Source organism: Euprymna scolopes, chromosome 5, assembly GCF_053919585.1.
Source record: "Euprymna scolopes isolate OS-2025 chromosome 5, ASM5391958v1, whole genome shotgun sequence".
In the NCBI taxonomy this organism is placed as follows: Eukaryota; Metazoa; Mollusca; class Cephalopoda; order Sepiida; family Sepiolidae; genus Euprymna; species Euprymna scolopes.
This window is the reverse complement of record NC_136486.1, coordinates 108873816-108895739: the sequence shown is the minus strand read 5'-3', so window position 1 is coordinate 108895739 and position 21924 is coordinate 108873816. Positions and strand designations below refer to the sequence as shown.

At 37.8% G+C, this 21924-nt stretch overlaps 1 protein-coding gene across 6 annotated transcripts in view; it reads left to right on the top strand.

Annotated features, from left to right (window-relative positions):
* Positions 1-21924, top strand: part of LOC145276948 (BLOC-1-related complex subunit 8-like) — an 84724-nt gene that overhangs the window by 14142 nt on the left and 48658 nt on the right. The window contains exon 1 of one of the 6 annotated variants that reach the window (XM_080128455.1): positions 14465-14753. The exons of 3 other annotated variants lie outside the window; for them this stretch is intronic. In XM_080128455.1, coding sequence (XP_079984581.1) covers positions 14705-14753 — 49 coding nt within the window. In that variant the 5' untranslated portion in view covers positions 14465-14704. Of the gene's footprint in view, positions 1-14464; positions 14754-21514; positions 21741-21924 lie in introns of those variants that run through there. 2 more of the 6 variants (XM_080128459.1, XM_080128456.1) reach the window with 2 other exon arrangements.

The following is a 21924-nucleotide window of genomic DNA, read 5'->3' as shown; positions in this document are numbered from 1 at the left end:
GAGTCTTCTATCACGTCTGGAAGTGACACCATGTTCAACAAGCGAAATCGAAGATGCACTGCTGTATTGATCCAAATTATAACAACTAGACCATTGCCAGTACCCTTAAAACTCATCACTGGATTATCACAAATCACATAAACGTGCCCAGGGTGATGGAAACAAAGTTTCTGGCCACAGTTATGGTCTTTGGTGTGCTTTCAAATGAGAACCAAATCATGCCACCTCACATCTTTGAAGTTGGCTTCAAAGTAAACACCAAAGTGTACCTGGATGTGCCGAAGAGTATGGTTATGCAATAAGGTGGCCGCAAGCAGACTCTGGATGTGGCAGCAGGACTTGGTGCCAGCCCACATGTCCAAAGAGACTCGGGCTTGGCTTCAGAAGGAGTACAACGACTTTGTACCCTTCCTCACTGGACCCCCTCCTCCCCAGACCTAAACCTGCTGGACTACTTTCTTTAGTCACACCTCAAAAACATTACCAACATGACCTCTCACCACACCAAAGGCAACCTGATCACCACCATCTGCCGAGTATTCACCAAGCTTCCACCGGCACTTGTGAAAAAGGCATACTCCCAGTTCTGGACTCATATCAAGGCTGAAGGTAGCTACATTGAATAGATGTCAGCTCTACTAGATAATCAAGTTACCTGAATTTATTTATTCAATAAAATTTTAAAAATATAGCAGTAGTGTTGTTTTCTTTAGGGTGACACTTTTATCATTCCACCCTGTATATGTCGATATACTCTCTATTGCGGAGTGATACCTGTTGAGAGTGTTAAGGAGATGGCCATTATACTATGTTGACTGTGTCTGTTTGTATCTGACTTAGAAATAAAGAAAGGATCACCAGAGTTCAAAGAAAAAAAAAGACTAACCGCTTCTTTACAATAATATAAATGTGTCTTTTATTTAACTGGAACAAGAATACAGGACGTGCAAGTTGAGTTGCAAGGTCAGCAGGCATCATTGTAGAAATATAATTCTAGTTGGTTTAGAGTTTATTTCCATGATGATGATGAGAGGAGAGAACATTCCAATCCGCCTATGTTGTCTGGAAAATCAGCTGGGCAAAACTTAGTAGTGCAGTGAAGAACCGTAGCATCAATATATCTATTTATGCCGACCAAACTACAACTCAACATAACACTAGATATTGCGCATACATATAAACATGTGATGGGACGATTTCAATATTTTTCCTGATTCCGATACAATTACAGACTCTGATTCTAATTCTTTATAAGTCTCTAAATATTTAACTATAAAGTTACTATTCTTTCCTGATTATTGTAAAAATACATGTTAAATGTGCATATATTTTCTCAAACGTAAAAACACACTTGATCTATAGATCTATATAAAAACAGGGTGATCTATAGATTTTGGCCTTACTGGTAGTTTAAAGTCAATAAATATTTATTATTTTATTATTTCTACCAGCAATGGAAGAGTTTGTTTTCAACAAAATCAAATAAAAACAGGCAATTGAAGGAATCGTTTTTGGCATCGGAAAATAGACACAAGTTTTTCCAATTCCCAATACTGATTCCAATTAATCGTCCCAACACTAATATAAACAAAAGATCTCGCATGTAACTGCTACACTACTATTTGAAATATTCCTTTGTGCAGAGATTATGAAAATGCTCCAGCCAGGAAGTAATAAGTATCTCCAGGTTTCTAACACTTAAATACCTTTGCAGAATCAATCAAATGTTCCACAAAGAAAGCTACCTCTCTTGCACCTAGTGATGTCCTCATGATAATCCCAGACGATTATGCCATCCTCCTGGTATTCCTACACCTGGTTAAATCCTTCTGCCTTTCCTGCATCTGGTAATATCCTCCTGCTTATCTAGTCCTTGGTGATGTCCTGCTATCTCAGTTCTGGATTGCACCTAGGTCTTTATATTCTAACTCCTCGTAGCATCCTTCTGCTTCTCCTGCACGTAGCGATATTCTTTAATCGATCTAAATGCTGACATCATTTGACTGCCATTTACATTTATGTGCCAGCATTACTATTTGTCACTGTATTAATATCATGGAATTATTTTCATATGCACAATAACTGCAAGCCCTTGACATAGGAATAAGGAAAACCAGCCTTGGATACTTGGACATAGGTTAAATAACACGTGTGTCTCCTCTTATGTATATGTGTTAAATAAATCTTTAATCATATAACGATGTGTCTGTTACAATTTACCATGCCTCAATAAAATAACATTATTACATGGTGGCCGCTTGGGAGGTAAAATAAAAAGTGAAATTCAGGAATGCATGTCTGAATTAGATAAGAAAAGAAACACAGGTTGATCCAATACTTGATCAACCACAAGAAATCATAAGAACAGGATGCCGAAACTCGATAATGGAAGTATCACTTGCAATACGGGCATAAGCATAAATTCAACCCTTGAAATAAAATCTAAGAACAGATGCCCGGTTTCTAGATAGATTGTTTCTGATTGGCTAAACTCAGATATAGGGACCCAATCAAAATTAAATACTAAAGTCAAGAAAATATCGAATGATATAGAGATCGCATCTCTGTTATTTTTTTTACTTTGTAATGGTAGGAATAGTGGTAGTAGTAGTAGCTATTACTGCTTATTATTTAGAAATTGTAGCGTTTCTTATGAATTTGAACCAAACTAAACTGGATGAGATTGTAGCAGAATTAGCAATACTGAAATGGGTAGAAATAAAGAGCTTACTTCAGATACGTCTGTTGTGTTGCGGGCTGAGCAGAAGAGAGAGTTCCCAGAGGGTTTCCATGGGTTTTTATTGGCGTTGACTCCATGCAATTCTCGTAGAATCATGTCTGCTCTCGCGCAGTTATGCAAATATATAATTCCCGGCCGCTATAAAGGCAGGTCGCTGGGAAGCTGTCAGGTGGTGTTCTGCTGATTGTGTGTAGGTGGTTCTGGCGGTTGGATTGTTCTTTGTGATGAACCACGTATCTGTGAGAAGCGAGTTTTCTTCTGTTTTTTTTTTTGTCTCCTTCTTCTTTTTTCTCTACGGTTATTACAGCCAAGAAATCCTTCTCTTCTAGAGGTGGGCGGTGCAGGGTGAAACTGACTATTTCCTGTCTTTGTTCCTTATTGTTTGCCTACTATATTTTGCTACAGAGATTTACATAAACAGCCGGAAAAAATCGTGTCAAACTAAGCTGTTGTCAAACAAAGTTTAAAAAAAAACAAAAACACTTGAATGTACTTTAGGGTATTTGTTAATGTAACAAACATATCTGTATACATATATATATATATAAAAATGATTGTAGATATACACACACATGTATTGATTGAATAAAGTGAAACTGCAAGGCCGTTTCCACCATTATACCTTAAGTTGCTTCAGTGTGAGTCTATCCGTTACATATCTGCCTTTTTCTACCTTCTATAAGCCTAAATTTCTTTTATATACACGAAACAATGCTTCAAACATATATACATGAAACAATGCTTCAAGCAAACTACTTTAATCCCTTAACAGTTTTTTAGTCTTTGGCATGACTCCACTAAAGATTGAACTCTGGTCTCTCGACCCATTAGCAAATATTCTTACCTTTATGTCAAAGAGGCAAGTTTAAATATAAATTTAGATTTAATGTTTGCCCCGACAAGAAATGCGATATTTGACTATCACCAAGCATAAACACAACACAATACCTTTTTAAACACACAGAGGAAAAGTCTCTTTCTTAAATAAACGAAAAACTGTGTTTCTTAATTTTTGAGATGAGGAATAATAATTTGTATTATTTAGGCTATTGCTCTCACCTTAAGTGTTATTCTAACAACGTTTTAACTGATATATACTTCGATCTTCTTCCTGTGTATCTTGTAAAATTAAGGAATCTTTCTGTTGAACTTGGAAATCGCTATGGAATTTCGAATGGAACTCTTTATTTAATCCATGGTGGCAGTATGCTCTAGTTCTGTTATCTATTACAGTATTAGAAATCTTTAGTGATTCACAATTCTTGAGTTTAGTTTTAGACACAGTTTCCGATGGTTAGTTGTACTATACAAGTCCTGAAGGGCACTGGTTCTCAGTAGACAGTTCTTTTGTTCAGGTTCCTGACTTTATAATTTTTGTAGCTACAGAGCAAAGGATTCTTCCTGTATTGACACAAAGAAAACATATGCAAGGTTGCCAAATAGAGCAATTCTGGTTTCTGGTTAATTGGTAGCAGAACGTGAATTAATTTAATTCGTCACTTCCTAGCAGCATCATTTATAAATAGAATCTCCCAACTGTGAGGGACAATACCCCCATTATTAATGGTGGGGATGTGTCTTCTAGCAGCTTCAGCTGCAGGGACACTGGGTAGAGTACTCGTCAAGGATCCGTTGTTGACACTCAACCTGACTGAGGTACTCCGCCTGGGTATTACTCAGGAGGTCCACCCTCTCCGGCCCTGTCACCTGGCTTTCGGATGTGGCAAGTTAATTGCTTGTCGCCCGAGGCGCCCTGGCCGGGGAATGCCGACAGGGACACTTTAGGCAATTTTTGTAATCGCAAGAGTGCTGCTCCTTTATGGGAGCTTGCTTAGATCCCCATTTTCTGACCTTGTGTCATATATTAATGAGGTGGGCACCAATTAAATATCTGCCCCCATTATTAATCAAAATTATTGCAACACTTAATATAACCCGCACTGAGGATTAACCTTTCAACCTTCAGAAGAGTGTCATTTAAAACATAATATTTCTTAATACTTTATTTGTTATACCACAGGTCTTGATGGACCCTCAACACCCCAGATACTTTTATATATCATTGTCTATATATTTTGTTTGGGGTAAGCAAAAATTAAAAATAAAGAAAAAAAAATTAGTATTATTGAAAACTATATTTAGCCAGCGTTTTCCAGGATGTAGTGAAGATATCTTAGTTTTTAATTTTTATTTGCACCTTTTTAGAAGTCATATGAGAAAAGCAATAAAATTTTATTGATATTTTTATATTCGTCAATTAAAAATGTGAGTTATTCCCCTTGCTCGTTTAGATTTTTAGTTTATAATTGAAAAATGTTTCCATATTACAAGATGTATGCGCAGAACAACATCATTTTTAATATAAACTGTATCAAAGTGTGCCAATAACATAGTAAAACAATAATAAATGAAAATTGGTTTATCAGGAGCAGTTTAAATGCCATCTAGATCCAAATTTTAAAATCTTGCAAAATAATTTTATGTTAAATTAAGCAGAAATCAGACATCTGATCAAAGTGTAAGTATAGTATTTGCTTGTTCTGAGAAGGCCATAGTCTTAGGCATTACCTCCTCTGTTTGGAGGAGTGACCAATATAGTAGAGAAAGTTGAAAATGCACACGATAAAAAAAAAAAAAAATTCTTAAAAGCTTACTCTAAAATTGTATTAACAATATTCCGAAACACAGCAACATCAACTCTCCAAAAGTTTGACCCTCCAATTGTAATTAAAAATTCTCCAAAATATGAACCTCATCAATTGAGTAATCCGCACAAATAAAACCAACTCAGTTGTTTTTCCTTAGCTCTCACTGAACACTTTCTAGGGTCATACCTAGTCGTATCAATTTTGTTCTCTCCCTGAGAGGAAAATTTCAACCCATTTTATTTCAATAAGGATTTGCACATGCAAAACAATGTTCATTTACATAAATGAAATTGTGTCATTGCACAAAAATAACAAGTAAGCAGAATGGTCTGGATTCAATCCCTGATGGTCGGCACACAGCATGACTCTCACTCATTTAATCCATGGTGATAGTATGCCCTCATTCTGTCAGCCATAAGCAAATTAGAGGTCTTAAGTAATTCACAAATGTATGGACCGACATGGTGGCTACTACAAATGGGTTTGTAGTGACCAGTTAAATCAAGTTGCTCATCACGTAATCAGAGAATTTATTCGTCCGAAATTTATTCATTTCAAGAACAATTTGATTTTGTCACCGTTCACCCAATCAGTTCTGTCTATAGAATTGTGATTGTAATGCAGTCTTTTTACACACAAATCCATGGGACGATATTTTTGTTTATTTGCGTATGTAGACAGTGAACGAGTTAGAACATTCTAAAAAGTCAATATGAAGGGGCCAACACACCAAAAACAAACCACATTTCCAAACAACGTTTCCGAAAGTCACCATCGCCTCTGCCCATGATTATCACACGTGTTGGACTCCATCTGAAAAGGTGTAAAGCCTGAACCACAACTCTCTTCCTGATCTACATCAAGGATCTACCAAATAACATCCTTAGATCATTCATAGACATTTATGCTGATGACACTACCATCTGTGGCAGCACATCAAAGGCTGTAAATGACCAAGTTCTCTCCGATTCTCTCTCCTCTGATCTTGGGCACATGGTACAATGGAGAAAAAAGTGGATGGTTACTTTTAATGCATCTAAAACCAAGCTTCTATCTTTACATCATCACCACTCCGATCCCCATCTGGCATCAATTGAAATGAATGGCTCCATGTTGGAGGGCTCCATGTTTTGACAAGCTTTTGGGCTTGACCTTTACTCCTGATCTGAAATAGAACACGTACATTAAATCTGTTGCCAAGGTCGTTGGAAAAATGGTGGGATCTTTCTATCAATCCTGTAGATATCTCACTGCTGATGCAATTCTCTATCTATATAAGAGCAAAGTACGTCCAAGGATGGAGTACTGTTGCCACATCTGGACAAGAGCTGCTAGAAAGATTTTAGGGAATGATCTTATCCTGCCTTAATAGAGTTCAAAATAGACTTCGTAGCCTAGTAGGGGAATCCCTTTTCTCTTCCCTATAACCTCTTTCTCACAGAAGAGATGCTGTGAGCTTGTCTCTGCTTTATCGTTATTTTCATGGCAAGTGCTCGTCTGAGCTCCAATCTATGGTCACCTGTCACCAAACTTTCATGAGAAACACTCATCTAGCTGAAAACACTATCAATAATTTCCCAACTCTTTATCCATACCTAAACCTAAACATAGATTCAATGAACAAAGCTTCTTTCTTAGAACTGCACACCTGTAGAACTGTCTTCCGTTTGCCTGCTTCCGATTCCTAGCTGATTACAATATGGTCGTCTTCAAGTCCAGCATAAACAAATTCTTGATGAGCCGTTCCTCTTAAGTAATCCAATTTACCAAACTTACACTACTAACGATTCCTATGATATTGTCCCATTGACTACTGTACACTGTTTAACCCTTATCCTCGAGTGGCCTCTGGGCCTTGATAAGTGGTGACTCCTATGTACAAAAAAAACCCCAAAAGACACAAAAACACTAAGAATACCAAGTTCAAACCGCAACGGACAAATTACTCAATCCTTTACCAATAAAGTTCATACAAACAACAAAAAACAAATAATTTTCCCTGCAAAACTCTTATCTTACTGGCATACTTTCATTCATACTGTTTCTTCATAAAATATATGGACAATAACAATTCCTTCAGTCATGAAGGATTTCCTCAGTCATGAAAGATTTCCAGTAAATGCCCTTACAATTACGCAAATATTATTTTTTCATTTGGATTATAATTCTGGATTTTCCTCTTATAAAAATACACATCTCACAGCTTATTTCATGGACTTTAATTTTTACAATTTTAATGCTCATGGGAGGTCACGCACATCCAAGATTGAATCCAAATTACACATTTCCCATATATGAAAATAAACTACTTAAGTAAAATTTATTATTTTAAGTTTTAGAATTTGTTCCCGAGTTGTTGCTATTTACTGATTATTTTTGTTTTTCTTGTTAGGGAAAGGAATTTCGACCTATGCACCCGTCACCATCATGAATTCGGAGGCCGATCAATGCCCCTTCTATCTACAGGTTTATTGTCTGTCATCTGATGCATCATCATTGATGAGTGAATATCGAGGGGACTATGTAGGTATTTTTGTCCCCATCCAGAGTATTCCATTTTTAGATGGTGGAGGAGCAGACTGGAATTCTCCCTATATTAAAAATCTATTTTGTATCTAACATTGCCTTTGTGGAGAGCTATCAGATCTTTCAATGAAAGTGTGAAATTTGTAGCGACTGATGTTTACTCTTTGGTGTCCAAAATCAAAATATGTAAACTTGTTTTCTTTTTAAAAGGAGGTCACCACATTATCAAGGCCCAAAGGCCACTTAAGGATAATGAGTGTACTGTAGTCATCAGGTCAACAATGTAGTAAGAGTCAGTAGTGGCAATTTGTTATAATTTGATTATTTAAGAGGACGGCTCAGCAAAAACTTGTTTACATTGGACTTGAAGACAACCATATTGTAGTTAGTTGGAAAGCAGGTCAGGAGAACAGAGTTCCACAAGCGGGTAGTTCTAGGAAAGAAGCTTAGTTCATGGAATCCATGTTTAGATTTAGGTACAGATAGAGAGTGGGGGGAAATTGTTGATAGTGGTTGTAGCTAGATGAGTTTTCTGTGAAAGTTTGACAGGGGGGACATAGATTGGAGCTCAGACGAGCAGTCACCGTGATAATAACGATAGAGCAGAGACAGGCTAGCAACATATTTTCTGTGGGAACGAGGTTGCAGGGAAGAGAAAAGGGCTTCATCCACCAGACTTTGAACAATTTTGAAGGCAGGATAGGATGATTCGAGCAGCTCCGACCCAGATATAGCAACAGTTCTCCATTTTAGCACGTACTTAGCTCTTATACAGGTAGACGATTGCATCAGAAGTGAGTTATCCACTGCTTATGCGCACATCGTCTGTGTATAAACTATCCTGAATAAAATCAAATAATTATATTTGGGACCAATCTGAAAACTTTCTGAATTTATTTGAAATGATCTTTTTGTGAGTCCACTTTGATCTCTTAAAAAGCCAGAGTTTTCTTCAATAAATCAGTTGAGCAGAAATACAAGGCCCGACGTCTTCGATACCCCCCCCCCCATATCGGGCTTTGAGCTTGCTGGCATATCAACTCGCGGATACTTTTATTTATAAAGCGCGACACCGCGACAGCGACACACACACTGCTTGAATCGTTCGTTGTCGTCTGTTCATTTAACCAACTTATTCACTAAAATATTCCTAACCTTACCCACTGAACCCTTTCTTAATATAAACAAAAACAATGAACACTGACTCTTATTAACAACTTTTAATGAAATATAATCTAGACAATTGAGAAGAGAAGTTTGGATTACGATTTTCTAACCCTTGTAACGCACGGGCACGGCCCTTAAACTATCGACTGACTTCTTCGATATCTCAACTAATGACCCCCCCCTCCTTTATTTTACAAGGACTCTAAAAATATTCACAAACTGCCACAATCTCTCATTTTAAACATATTTAGGAAGAGAGGGTATTGTTTTACCTTCCTAAATTATAGCAAAGAACAAGGCACAAAAGAAACACAAACTTCCTTTTAAACAATAAAAATGAAGAGTATTTTTATTTGTAGCAGGAACTGGCAGGTCAGGCTGCTTAAAAGAGAAGAAGGCAAAGCTTTTAAGGTCGTCGTCGGTCAGTTAGTACCGTGTCGTCCCCGGCTGGATAACAGTTGTCTCAAATCGAGACCGTCAGTGCTATAACGAGATGTCCGGCGGAGCTAGCTACAGTCTACACGTGTATAAACTATTTCTTTTGTGAATATATGCCTTCTAAACTCATTATTTTGTTTTTGTTTATTATATAACGTGTCATTTTCTTGCATCTAATTATAAACCCTTTTGTCGCTTGGGTGACACTGCTGTCCGAACTTTCACCTTGCCGTTCCCGCATCTTCTCTCCACTCCAAAACGCACTTTTGCAGCTTTAGCTTTTCTCTTCTCCAAATACACCTTCTCTGCTCGCAATCAAACTTCAGTGTCCCCTCCTTCCCCAAATCACTCCTCTTTTATTTCCAATCAGGAGCATCTCATTTGAATACCTCGTGGTCACCCTGTAGGCATATAAAGAAACAGGGCAGCCATTTTTGTTTCTTTCTTCTTCATTATGAACACGAGGTAAGCCACACAAAAACGCGGTCGGTCGTTCTTGTTTCTCTTCATTTACACCACACGCCCCCCTGATCTTCGAGATCAATAGGATACTTCGTAATCCTCCATCCAAGCAGGCCGCCTCCTCTCACGTCGAGGCCTCAGGGGGACAACTTCTCGGGGGTTAACGTTTTCAGGTTCACTACAACGCGGGCCTAAGTCAGGTCGAGCAGCATCATCTGCTTCTCGGTGGCCCTCGATTTCTTCTTCTTCACTGCCCTCACTGCATACCGGCAATGTCACACGACGCAGGTCTAAGATATGCCGGGGAACGCCATTCACCATCACATTGTTCTTCGACTGCAATCCTGTTATGACCCCTCTTTTCCAACGAGTGGTACACTGTGCATTGGGAGGTTTCACCCACACCTCTTCACCTACTTTGATATTGGCTTCTTCACTCTCAATTCCTGCTGCTTTGTTGCACGGATGCCGCCACTTATATGTGAAAACGGCCCTATGAGGCACAGTTGTCTCATCTTGTTTGGTCTTCGGCGAGATGTTATACCAAAACACCGCCTCTATGGGTGATATGTTGCTTTTTTCCGCAGCGGCTTTAATGGTGCGATGATTCCTCTCCACTATTCCGTTGCCACTCGGCCGATACGCTGCTCTGAAAAATTGCCTTACTCCCCACTTATCGCACACCCCTTTAAAGGCTTCTGATCGGAAAGCGGGGCCATTGTCCATTAAGAGTTCCTCAACCGGCCCTCTCTCCAAAAATATCTCCTCGATGACCCCTCCGATCGCCCATGCAGCTTCTGCCCTGATCTCTCTCCAGATGGCAAACCTTCCCGGTCCACAGTCGACCATCGACAGATACAATTTGTGGCGATAGTGTGTCACGTCAATGGCCAATCGCTTCCAGCCCTCCGCAATGTGTAGCTCTCCTGCTTCGTGTCTGGACGGTCCAGGGTCAATTGATTGGCACTCTCGACAGTTCTTCACCACCTCCCTAACCTCCTCCTCGGTGGTCTCCGGGTAAACCTCTCTGGCTAGGAATAACGTTCGTTCTCGACCAAAGTGGTGCATTTCGTGTGACTCTTTGACTTCTTCCCCTGCACAGCATACCGAGGAGACCTCCTTTCCCTCCTGCAGCCAGGCCTTCTTCACGCGTGTCATCGAATCCGCCTTGTTTTTTTCTGACGGGACCAACACAACAGATACTCTCAACTGGAATTCCGCTATCAGGTCGGTGAGCGCTCCGAGTCTGCGCTTGATCAGCATTTCCGCAGCACCCCTTGTCTTAACTCTCTTATCGCCAGTTACTGCCGACCGAATCCATGACGCTACCGTTGCCGAATCGGTTTTGACTTCAATTATTTTCAATCCCCATTTCAGGGCCAGATTGATTCCTTTTATAGCGGCATCTAGTTCTGCTACGTTGATATGGGAGAAGTCGTTGTTTTTTCTTAGCCACGCCGCATCCTCCACAGTTACACCTCCTATCTCTAGTACGACGCCCAACGCCAGGTTACTGGCATCGCACCAAACCACACCCGCGTCTTCGCCACTGACATACCATTTCCCTTTCACTGGGTCCTCATTCCTCACTCTCGCAATGACTTCTTGCAGCATGTTCGTGACCTCCTTCGTCACACGGCCTTCCCAGTCATCAGTGCCTGTTTGTCGTTTAATAAAGCTGCATGCTATCCTGAGCCAGCCAGCGATAGGATAGTGCCCGACCAGCCTCCCGCAGACTGAGAAGAGTTCTCGCCTCGTCAGCTCAGATCCGACTTCGGGTATTGCATTCCCTCGTTCGAAGACAAGGCTGTCTTTTCCATCTCGCCTTAGTTTCAACCCCAGCACCGCTCCTCCATCTAGGGCCTTCGCCGGTTTTGCGGTTAACCCATACTTCTCGACATGGCTTCTTACTTTCTCTGCTGTCACCTCTGCCTCCTCCACCAGGATGTCGTCAATGTACGAGCTAGTGGCCTCCTCCACTGTACAGTCTTTGCTCAGCACTGTCTTCAGTACGGCAGTCATAATTTTGGGGGCTGAACTCAGCCCAAAGCCTAACCTCGCCAGACAATACACCCGCCCCTTGTACCGGACCAGTTGGTACTGCCAGAGTTTTTCATCTACATGGATCTGCAGATATGCCGATTTCAGATCGACAATCTTAGTGGCCCGCCCCATTCTTCTCCATTTCCTCATGACATCCTCACATACGTCGATCCCCGTTCCAGTGTGGCAGGCTACGTGTCTGTTCAATTCCCTAAAATCCAGCACGGGCCTAATCTTGTTTTTGGTAGGCTGAACAACTGCCAGTAGTGGCAACACTCCTTTTTCTTCCCCTGTCCACGGTTTCAGAATTCCTTCTTTTATCCACCTCTCAACTTCTTCCTCGAATCCTTTTCTTATTTCTCCTCGCAGGGTGTTTTCGTAGCAGCCCACCTTATTCTGTAGTTCTGGGGGCCCGGAGATCCATTTCCATTCCACCGTCCACCTCACGCCATCAAACTTCGCCAGGAAATCTTTGTCCTCAATGCAGCAAACCTCCGGTTTTGGGGTTCTGACAGTTCTATCACCTTCCACTCCTGCCATCCCCACTGTGCCAAGACGTCCAAACGTCACTTGGCCCCCTCTTAACGTAGCGCCCCCCAGTCGGTTAATTGCACTCATACCTATAATCACATCGACACCACCGACCAGATGATTCAACACTAGGGCTTGCAGTTCAATGGGCACCCCTTGCACCATTACTTCCGCTGTCGTCTCTCCTAGGCATTTCACATCCCTGCCATCCACGGTCCTAATAATCCTGGTTCCGCTCCATGACCTCGTGACATTCCTTGCTAACAGCGTTGTAGTGCAGCCTGTGTCGACAAGGGCTATGGCTCTCTTCCCATTGACTACCACCGGTAACCGAGGCAATGTTCCATCATGCACCATTTCCACACAGAAGGGGTAACCACTGGTGCAATAGCTCCCCTTCACTCGTTTCCCTGGTCCCGTGCAGCAACACAATAGCGGCTAATATGCCCCACTTGTCCACATCGGTAGCACGTGATCCCCGGTCTCGGCTCTTTGCAGTCCTTGATCAGATGAGGACCCTGGCACCGGAAACACTTGATGGCAGGTCTCCCCTCCTGTCGCCTCGCCGGCTGCCTCTCATTCAAGTGAGGCCTCATGCACATATTTCCACTCACAGCTGCAGCCACGATTGGGCTTTTAACATTTTTCACTAGGACTCTGGCGTGGACCAAGAGATCGTCCACTTCCATAGAATGGATCCCCATGATTCTCTGCATGTTCGCAGAGATTTCCTCTGGGAAGCCGTTCACTAGGTACAGCTTTACCGTCATCTCCAGGCTCCTCCCCACGTAACCAGCCAACCCTGCCAGTCTCCTGATCTCTGCCGCAAAGACGTCAACGGACTCGCCGGTCCACCTCAAACTTGACAGCTTGCCAAGTGCTTCAAATGGGCCCTCCGCGAAGGCCAATTTCAGCCTTTGCTCCACTAAGGCAAGGTCCTCCTTGTCTTCATCTCGCATCTGCTGGTAAATCGTGAGGGCTTCCCCCTCTAAGTATAGCGGTAGCAGGGTGACCACATCTTCTATCTTTTGCAGCTTCGCCACCATTTTTAATTTCTCCAGCCACTTAATCAGGTCGCCCTCCCCAGTAAAGGGTCTCAACATCTGAGTGCTCAGTCTCCACTCAGCCATGTTAATTGCTTGATACGCCGGAATAGCTTGTCGCTTGGGTGACACTGCTGTCCGAACTTTCACCTTCCCGTGTCTTCTCTCCACTCCAAAACGCACTTTTGCAGCTTTAGCTTTTCTCTTCTCCAAATACACCTTCTCTGCTCGCAATCAAACTTCAGTGTCCCCTCCTTCCCCAAATCACTCCTCTTTTATTTCCAATCAGGAGCATCTCATTTGCAATACCTCGTGGTCACCCTGTAGGCATATAAAGAAACAGGGCAGTCATTTTTGTTTCTTTCTTCTTCATTATGAACACGAGGTAAGCCACACAAAAACGCGGTCGGTCGTTCTTGTTTCTCTTCATTTACACCACACCTTTTCACTTGAAAATATTTCTCTAAACCCAACTCGTCCCCAAAATATTTCGCCAAAATCAAAACATCTAAAAAAAGGCATTCCCTAAAAATTCATCAAAGCAGGAAAAAAATTTGGAACCGAAAATGATTTTCAATATGGTAATATTAACGTGAAATCCCCCACTTTCTCTATGTTAAGAAAGGCTTTCTAAATATATCTATATAAAGCTATTTTTAACATGTGAAGGGAGATACGCCGTGTTTCGAATTAATCGTTTGACACTTTTTGGTTCGATATCTTCTAGCTGCTTACATAACCTGCCAGGAGATCCCGACACGGAGTTGCCGCAAATTGGGTCTTAAACTGGATAAGTACCGTAGGTTGTATGAAAACGGCTAATAGAGACGAGTTGGAACTCTCTAGCTTTTAAGAGTAAATGAGGCAATAAAGTGTTTAAAAGGATTTAGAACCCGGAAGTCCAAGCAGACCACGTGGTATTGATGGCGTTCTCTTGTTACTTATTTACTGTGAATTAATAGATTTTTATTTACTGCAGTTGATCGTTGGAATATATTAATATTTATTATTACTACTACTGATGTGACGAGATATTTCAAGTGTCGGTGGGTCGAGCTATTCACACCGGTGGAGCGATTGTAAACACGTTGCTGTGGATTTCTCTAATGGACAATGGAATGAACTATTTGGTTAATTTAGAAGACGATATGCAAGGTCATTATTATTATTATTTATTTATAATTTATTTGTTTATACGTCTGTTTTCTCATTTATAAGTCATTTATGAAAAACGGTTTTTTCCGACGCAATCTATTTTTATACTGTATATTATCCCGCCCACTTATCTGCAGGGTAAGAACAAAAAATGATACACATTATTGCAAAAACAAGCATTATGGAAATATTTGTAATTTTTGTGCTTCTACAGGATTTGAACTGAAGCAAACCGACTTTTACCGAAGTAAATCCAAAACTTAGGTTATGATCAGGTTAGGGTTTAAACAAAACGAACTACAGTTCGGTTCGAATTCTGTAGAAATACTGTATTTTAAAAATACTATTTTTATAACCTTTTGATAAATTTTTACTTCGTTTCCATCTTTGACAATTACATTTATAATGACGAGTCTTCTAGGTTTTCGGGTATGCGTTAAAAATATGCGCGTACTTACGCATACAGAAATGGCCACCACTAATAACATAAGGAATTACCTTGCTTAATGTCCGGAAAATTACTCGTTTGCGGTAAATTTTAATGCAGTATTCGTTTTCAGCATCCCCGAAAATCTCTAAAATTCGTCATTTTAAAGGTGATTATGGTGAAAAATTAGTAAAAATTTACCAAACCTTTTTATCTACGTTGGAGCATTTTTTTTTTTTTTTTTTTTTTTTTTTTAACGCAACACTTTCCTTAACTTTTTGGCTAGGAGCAAGGTGTAGTATCTGTTCTGCATTTCATCTTTTATCCGCTAGTGAAAGAAAGATCCTTTTAGACTGAAGACATTTAAAGTTTGTCCTCATCCAGAGTGCCCTTTTTTTGGGGGGGGAGGGGGTGCTAGATCTTATCCATATTAAAAACCGATTTTGGGTCTAACTCTATCTTAGATTCAGCTCTTACTTGCCTCTCTAACACAAGATCAGTTGTTTAATGTGGTTACTCCAGCTAAGCTCGCCCGAAAGTTTACGAAAGAATTTGGATCAGATCGCTTGTGTGCCTCTGCCTCAGGCGATCAGCAATAGCCCTCCCCACCTTCAGGAGGCAGATGAAGATCAGGTCCCTAAGACTTACCAGGAGCACTCTGATTTTTTTTAGTCCCTATTGCCTTTTCACGAGGGCAAAGTTAAACATAAGCTATGTTTTTTTAATATGAGGATATCCAACCCCCCCAACAGGGCATTCTGCCTGGGACTGGGCTAATGCAAAGAGTGATCCGCCGCACTATTTTTAAAATCGTATTTCAAAGTTTAATTTAAGTTTTATGATGTTTTATTTTTTTAATTTTTTTTTTTTATAAGTATAGAATAGGTACAAAACACTCTCCCCTCTCCATGTTAAGAATGGCTTTTTAAGCAATAACGTTATTATTTCAGCACGGATAGTACCGCTGGGACAAAAATTAAAATCGCCCCAGTCATTGAGGGATTTCTCCAAAACTACATCCTGATCCCAGGTTAAAAGATGCGGAGACAGAAAATGTTGAAGTGATCAATTATTTTTTACTTCATAACATCTTCAAATTAAGCACGCTTCAATTTTATGCATTTTATGGCGTAAAAATATCGGTCTTCTAACACTATAAATAATATTTATTACCCTAAAAAAGTTTCTTATTTTGTGTCCCATACTCCCCCTAAAACACACACACACACATAATAACAAAAAACAAAAAAAAAAACCCTAACTCAAGTTTTAGGTTTGGTTCGGTACAAATTCTGTAGAAGCACCTAAATCTTTACTCAACGAAAAAAATATATATATTAAGGAAATTTTCGAGGTATTTATGCAGTATGCCCTTATTGTACTGTGCTGAAACAATTAGGTTATTTAGAAAACTATTCTTAACATGAGGAGTGTGTTTTATAACTATTTTGTACTTTCACCTAACAATTTAAAAAAAATGTTTAACTTGTTGCTACCATGGTCATATTGATAATTATTACCCTTTTTAGCAAAAGTTAAGTACATTTATTGTATTCATTATTTTAAGACTTTAACTTAATACTTCACTTGGAAATAATTCCAGAAAACTTCTCTTGCCAGAAAAATGTAAACGCGATTTTTGTCATAATGAATTTTTACGTGAAATATACGGTTTTTCAGATTTGAGGTAAAATTATTCCATGTATTTTTTATTTCACACGCTATTTTTTCTTTGAGAAATTAACTTTAAGTTGTAATCTTTTAAACATAATCAAAAAAGTAAATTTAAAAAATATTATGATTAACCGGCGTTCAAAACCAGGTCCCGTAAGCAACCATTAGAATTGCCCGTACCTAGAAAATACTATTTCAAAATAATGCGGTACAATAATTGTATAAGCACCATTTTTAATGGCATCTAATTTTGAGGAAACAAGTGATTTTAACTAATAAAAACAACATTTTTTCTTTGCACACATTCTGTTTTAAAAAAACTACACCAAACAAAACCACTTGTTATGGCGGACCTGAACGAGCTTTCTCCCTTCGGACCTGAACGAGCTTGCCCCCATGCCGTAAAATTACTTCCTTTTCGTGTTTTCTTTCTTTTTTTTTTTTTTCCTGCGAATTATCGTCGATAAGACTTTACTTTCATATTAGCGGGAAACATTTAAAATCAAGCAAACAAAAAACAAAACAAAAAAAAAACACGTTTATTTAATGCCTTTTAACGTGGTGGTGGATCCACTTTTCAATTATACTGTTCTACTAAATTGATACCCTTCTTCTTTAATAAATTATTTCAGTTTGAATTATTACAGTTTCTTTTCGTTCTTCCTTAAAAATTGAAAAGTGGTCTCCACGTTAAAAGTCATTAAATAAACTTACAAAAAAAACAACAAACTTTTCGGCACTTCTGCATGACTGTGACATGAGGTGAATGTGTGTATTTTCGTTTCAAGAACGGACGACAGATGTCACTTGTCAGCCAAAGAACAATTACTCTTCTAAAAGTGCGTGCAAACTAAAATTATATTTTGCTATATTTTTATGTCTTTGTACAAAAAAAAAAAAAAAAATTCTTAAACCTCTATAAACGTTTGGAGGTTTAAAATTCTATTTTGCTACATTGACAAATTAAAATTATATTTTGATACATTAAATCATTAAAAAGAAATTATATTAATACATTTAAAATGTTGATATTTTTGTGTTATTTATTTCGTTGGTAAATTTTCAGATTAGGTCTACCTCCCTAATTTTCTTTTAAATGACGACTTTTATAGGTTTTTGACTATGCTGAATACGAAAATCGCATTGAAATTTTGCAGAAATTAGTTATCGAGATATAAAAAGTTATATTATGCATTGTATTCTTTGGTGGCCATCTTTTTACGCGCGTGCGCCATAAACAAATCTACTCATCCATGACTAACACTACACGCGCGTAAAAAAGATGGCCGCCAAAGAATACAATGCATAATACAACTTTTTATATCTCGATAACAACTTATTTCTGCAAAATTTCAATGCGATTTTCGTATTCAGCACAGTGGAAAACCGGGTTTGTATTACTGTACACATAGATTCGAAAAAGTTGTGAAAAACAAATATATAACAAATGTTATCAAAGGCAAGATAAGTTACTTTTCTACCTAACTGGATATATTTTTCGTGTTTTTCTTCAATGTAACATGTTTATTCAGCTCGAAAACCATAGTGTTTACCTATGTATTGGAAAATTCAAGATGGCGTCTGACTCTCTCTTTAACACGGTAAGTTTGGGAAATGGTGTTATAAATAAAAAACTGGATAAAATACTGTTAAAACTCGCTCAATATATGTTACTGTGACATAGGTTGACATATATTCGGCGGGTTTTTAATAGTATTTTGTCTGGTTTTTTTATTTATAATACCTTTTCCCAAACATACCGTGTTAAAGAGGGAGTGAGGCGCCATCTTGAATTTTCCAATACATCGGTAAACACTGTATGTTTTTCGAGCTGAATAAACATGTTACATTGAATAAAAACACGAAAAATATATCCAGTTAGGTAGAAAAGTAACTTATCTTGCCTTTGATAACATTTATTTGTTATATATTTGTTTTTTCACAACTTTTTCGAATCTGTGTACAGTAAACCCGGAAAACCTTTAAAAGGTGTCATTTAAAAGAAAATTGTGGAGGTGGATTGGATACCCTTTGAAGCTTGAAAAAGGAGTTCGCTAACTTTTTTTTATTGATATTTTTTTTTTTTTTACTTAAATTTCATTTTTGAGACCCCCCCTCTTATAAACCCCCACCCGCACCCCAAAACTAGTTTTTCGCGACTTTCAAATCATAAACTATTTTCGGTAATTTCGTAGAGACGGATTAAATACTCTGGATACGCATCCGTTAAAAAAAAAAATCACCGTTTATTTTTTTAATTTTATTTATTTATTACGACTTATCAGGGTTAAACGTTAGATCAATGATGTTTTTGTTTAATTTTTTTTCCAATAACTAAAAAAAAAAAGAAAACAAAAACAGGCAAAAAAAAAAAGAAGCTATCAGTTGTTTAAAATGGGTATGCATGCATTCATGCTGAAATAATAACGTTATTATTTAAAAAGCCATTCTTAACATGGGGAGGGTGTTTTGTACCTCTGTACTTTAACCGTACAATTGAATAATAAAAAAAAACCCCATAAAACTTTAATTGAACGTGAAAATGATTTTAAAAAATAGAGCGGATCACTCAGTGAACTCTGCAGTATATATCACCTTAAAATATAAACAAACCGTTTAAACAATATTTATGGGCATTAATGGGTACTTACGCATCTGTTACCGCACTATATATTTTTTAATAGTATTTTCAAGTTAAATTCAATTTTCAGGATAATTTTTTTTATTTAATTGTTACCCCCGCCCCTCCGCACGTTAAGAATGGGTTTCTAAATAATAACGTCATATATTTCAGCGCGAAGTAAGTACCGAATTAATATTAAGGTTTCATCCACGAAATAAACTATCTCATTAAATAATACGGGACGTACTGAAATAATAGTTATTTAGAAATCCATTCTTAACATGGAAGAGCGTTTTTTATAACTATTCTGTACCTTCACCTAACAATTTGGTACTTTAGTAATCAAGACATTAAAAAAATGAAAATATTAAAAAAGGAAAATATATTTACATGCTCGTTATGGAATAAAGTTTTCATAAAAAATTGCTTAATTTGATCAAGTATTTATTTTTATTTTATTTATTATTTTTTTTACAAAGGAAAATAGAATTTTAATGAAATCTATCGTGTCGCGGCCATCTTGCTTATTTCGCGAGCGAGGAAAGGTGCCTTTAAACTAAAAAGTGATTTACAAAGGGCACAATGAAAAAGGATTAAAAAAGGACAGATAAACTGTAGAATAAGTGACCGCCCCCCCCCCAAAAAAAAACAAAGAAAAAAACGGTCTTTTTTTCTGTCATGTTTCAAAATAATCTCGTCAAATTTTGACAAACTTTAAGCGGTAATTGGAGTTATCTCTCTTCCTCATCCGCGAAATAAACAAAATGGTCGCGACACGATCGATCTCATTAAAGTTTGATTTTCTCTGTAAAAATAATTACTTTATCAAATAAGATTATTTTTGAATGAAAACTTTATTCCATAAATACGTAAAACTTGAATTTAATTTGGTAATCCTATCTAAAAATCGCACACACGACCAAATATTTTGTATAAGTACGAAAAAGTGTTATTTTAAGTATTAATAATAAAAACTATGCTACATATCAAATACTTCAACCATGATTTATCAACTTGAGTTATTCTTCTTCCTTAGGTAGCCTTTTTACGTTACTTTTTATAAAAATGTTGATCATATTTTAATTTCGTCGCTTCCTTCATGTGTATGATGAAACTTGCTGAAATTTGGTGTTTCTAATGTTTTTTTTTTTTAATTATTATTTTTTTATTATTAAAACATAGTTTAAAGAATAATGTCGAAACCTAGTACTCAATAATTTAGGTAACTGAAATATGATTAATCGTTTTTTGTTTGTTTTGTAATTTTTTTTGTTCTTTTTACACCCGCGCGATGCTATATTTATTTATTGTATAATTCCACTTAATAGTAGTATCGATCTCCACCTGATTCGATATCGATCCGTATTCACGAAAATGAGTCACGGTGACTCAGAAACGTGAGTCATCGTCAGTTTGTGTTGCTAACGCGATTTTTACAAATATTCAGTTTCGTACAATAAAACAAGAAACAGAAACACAGATTCTCCCAGAAATAAATAGTGTTGCAATTTATTACAGCGTTATTATATTTTTATATTCCTTATTTGCATTTTTGTTGTTGATTTGTTTATGAGGTGTGTACGTAAACAAACATGTAACGGAATCATTGGTGTTTTTATTGCGGGAAGGGGCTTTATTTTACCCTTTGCCCCCACGCTGTAATTTCAGGAATAAAAATAAAATATCATTTTTATTATGATGTTGACAGCGGGGGGGGGGGGGGCAAAACGAGTATAATTTTACCGAAATAATTTTAATTTGTTTATTATTATTATTATTAGATTAATTCTACAAACTAATCTTTTGCCTTTCAAATGTCTTCTTTATTTCAATTACAAAATATGTGCTAAGATATTTCTGTTTTAGGATGGAGTTATATTGGAAAAAAAAAACTCCAATTACGGTTTAATTAGCTGTAATTTGCAATTAACTCATCAAGTGGCCAACTCTTAGTTTTTATTTTTCACTCTTTCTCTCTCTGAATGTTGTTTGACCGCCCCCCCTTCCGCACTTATTTAATACGGTCTCTGCATCTCTCTCTCTCTCTCTCTCTCTCGTCTGTCGACGGTAATAAAAGTATAGCCTCTTATAAATAAAAAAAGAATATTATTAAAGGTAGTAATATTACATCTGTATCGAGAGAGGGATTTTGGATTATGCCTTCATTATAATCAGCTAACTTTGCAAATTCACTTTTACCTAACCTGAGCCACCACCGTCATAAATAGGTGGTCGTGCCTGAGCTCAATGGGTGACCCGACAGGTAACATTTTTTCAGTAATATATATATATATATATATATATATATATATATATAGTGTGTGTCTATTAAACAAATGTTAAATATTTATGATTAATGTTGTTTGTTTACATAAATATCGCGTGTCACAAAAACAAACTATATCCGACTTGAATGGGTTATCTTTCCTTTGTTTATATTTTCAAAT